The 1,888-nt window shown below is 57.2% G+C and overlaps 1 protein-coding gene across 1 annotated transcript in view; it reads left to right on the top strand.

Moving 5' to 3' along the window:
- The window catches only part of LOC103808360 (2-oxoglutarate dehydrogenase, mitochondrial-like), a gene marked incomplete at both ends in the record, with an annotated part of 5,217 nt that extends 3,505 nt beyond the window's left edge, over positions 1 to 1,712 (top strand). Inside the window, 2 exons of the mRNA XM_009081141.1 lie at positions 395 to 574; positions 1,584 to 1,712. Coding sequence (XP_009079389.1) covers positions 395 to 574; positions 1,584 to 1,712 — 309 coding nt within the window. The remainder of the gene's footprint in view (positions 1 to 394; positions 575 to 1,583) is intronic.
- Between the last annotated feature and the right edge of the window lie 176 nt (positions 1,713 to 1,888).

Here is a 1,888-nt window from a genome sequence, read left to right as displayed (position 1 = left end):
GAGGGTGTGGATGGCCCAAGTAGGTTGTGGGTGCCCCAGGTTGGTTGTGATTGCCCCAAGGAGGTTGTGGTTGTCCCAGGGAGGCTATGGATGTTCCAAGGAGGTTGTGGTTGCCCCAAGGACATTGACATTCAGGGTGAGAAGCAACACCTCAAGGTGCCCTGATGAAGAACCAAGTAGCTCCACCTAGATGGATCTGTGAAGCTTCAGCACCACTTGGATGGTGTCTGAAGGTGGTGGTGGCCCTGGCACAGGTTCTCCTGGACTCCAGGTAGCTCCTACTGTGTCCTACCATTGTCTCCAAGACTCTTCCAGCCGTGAATCCTCCTCAGGTGTCCTCCCACCCCCAGACCCTGTCCTGCTGCTGGGACTGACCCTCCTGTCCCTCCCCTAGGGCTCAGGAGATGTCAAGTACCACCTGGGGATGTACCACCGCAGGATCAACCGCGTCACCGACAGGAACATCACCCTGTCCCTGGTGGCCAACCCTTCCCACCTGGAGGCAGCTGACCCCGTGGTCCAGGGCAAGACCAAGGCAGAGCAGTTCTACTGTGGGGACACCGAGGGCAAGAAGGTGAGTGGAGGTGGCCCTGGGTGGTGACAAAGTGAAGAGACCTGACCCTGATGGCACCAGGAGTTTGCTTCTCCTCCTCCTGCTCTTCCTCCTCCTCCTCTTCCTTTTCTCCTCTTCCTTTTCTCCTCTTCCTTTTCTCCTCTTCCTTTTCTCCTCTTCCTTTTCTCCTCTTCCTTTTCTCCTCTTCCTTTTCTCCTCTTCCTTTTCTCCTCTTCCTTTTCTCCTCTTCCTTTTCTCCTCTTCCTTTTCTCCTCTTCCTTTTCTCCTCTTCCTTTTCTCCTCTTCCTTTTCTCCTCTTCCTTTTCTCCTCTTCCTTTTCTCCTCTTCCTTTTCTCCTCTTCCTTTTCTCCTCTTCCTTTTCTCCTCTTCCTTTTCTCCTCTTCCTTTTCTCCTCTTCCTTTTCTCCTCTTCCTTTTCTCCTTCTGCTCCTCCTCCTCCTCCTCCTCCTCCTCACTGCCCTGGTTGGAAGACCAGGAACACTCCCCAGGAGCATGTCAACTCGTGAGGCTTGAGTAGGTGGCTCCTTCCTGGAGCTCAGGAATGGGACCTGGACCTGCTCAGGGTGTCCTTAGAGGTTCTGGTGGCTCCATGTCCTTCTGGAACTTGGGAATGGGGCCTGGACCTGCTCAGGGTGTCCTTAGAGGTTCTGGTGGCTCCATGTCCTTCTGGAACTTGGGAATGGGGCCTGGACCTGCTCAGGGTGTCCTTAGAGGTTCTGGTGGCTCCATGTCCTTCTGGAACTTGGGAATGGGGCCTGGACCTGCTCAGGGTGTCCTTAGAGGTTCTGGTGGCTCCATGTCCTTCTGGAACTTGGGGAATGGGACCTGGACCTGCTCAGGGTGTCCCAAGGGTTCTGGTGGCCCCAGGCTCTGCCCATGGCTGCTCCTCTCCCATCTCTTGGCGTTGGATGATCTCCATGTCCTTCCTGGGCTGCTGAAGGCCCCTGTGGGTGGAGCTGGAGGTTCTCCTGCTCACGCTGCCCCGGCTGAGCTGCTGCTCCCGGTGGCAGGTGATGTCCATCCTCCTGCACGGCGACGCCGCCTTCGCCGGCCAAGGCATCGTCTACGAGACCTTCCACCTCAGCGACCTCCCCTCGTACACCACCCACGGCACCGTCCACGTCGTGGTCAACAACCAGGTGAGGACACGTCATGTGCCACCGAGTCATGTGGCACCATACCAAGCCCCAGCCCACCACGCTGAGCCGCCAAGCACCATGACAGCCCCACCAGGACCTCCACACAACACCATGCCCAACCCAACAGCACCACCACAGAGCACTCCGGACCATGTGCCACCATCACCATGTCCTAC

This window comes from Acanthisitta chloris, unplaced genomic scaffold (genome assembly GCF_000695815.1).
Source record: "Acanthisitta chloris isolate BGI_N310 unplaced genomic scaffold, ASM69581v1 scaffold12768, whole genome shotgun sequence".
Classification (NCBI taxonomy): Eukaryota; Metazoa; Chordata; class Aves; order Passeriformes; family Acanthisittidae; genus Acanthisitta; species Acanthisitta chloris.
Note: the sequence above shows the minus strand (reverse complement) of the source record. Positions and strands in the feature narration are given on the sequence as shown.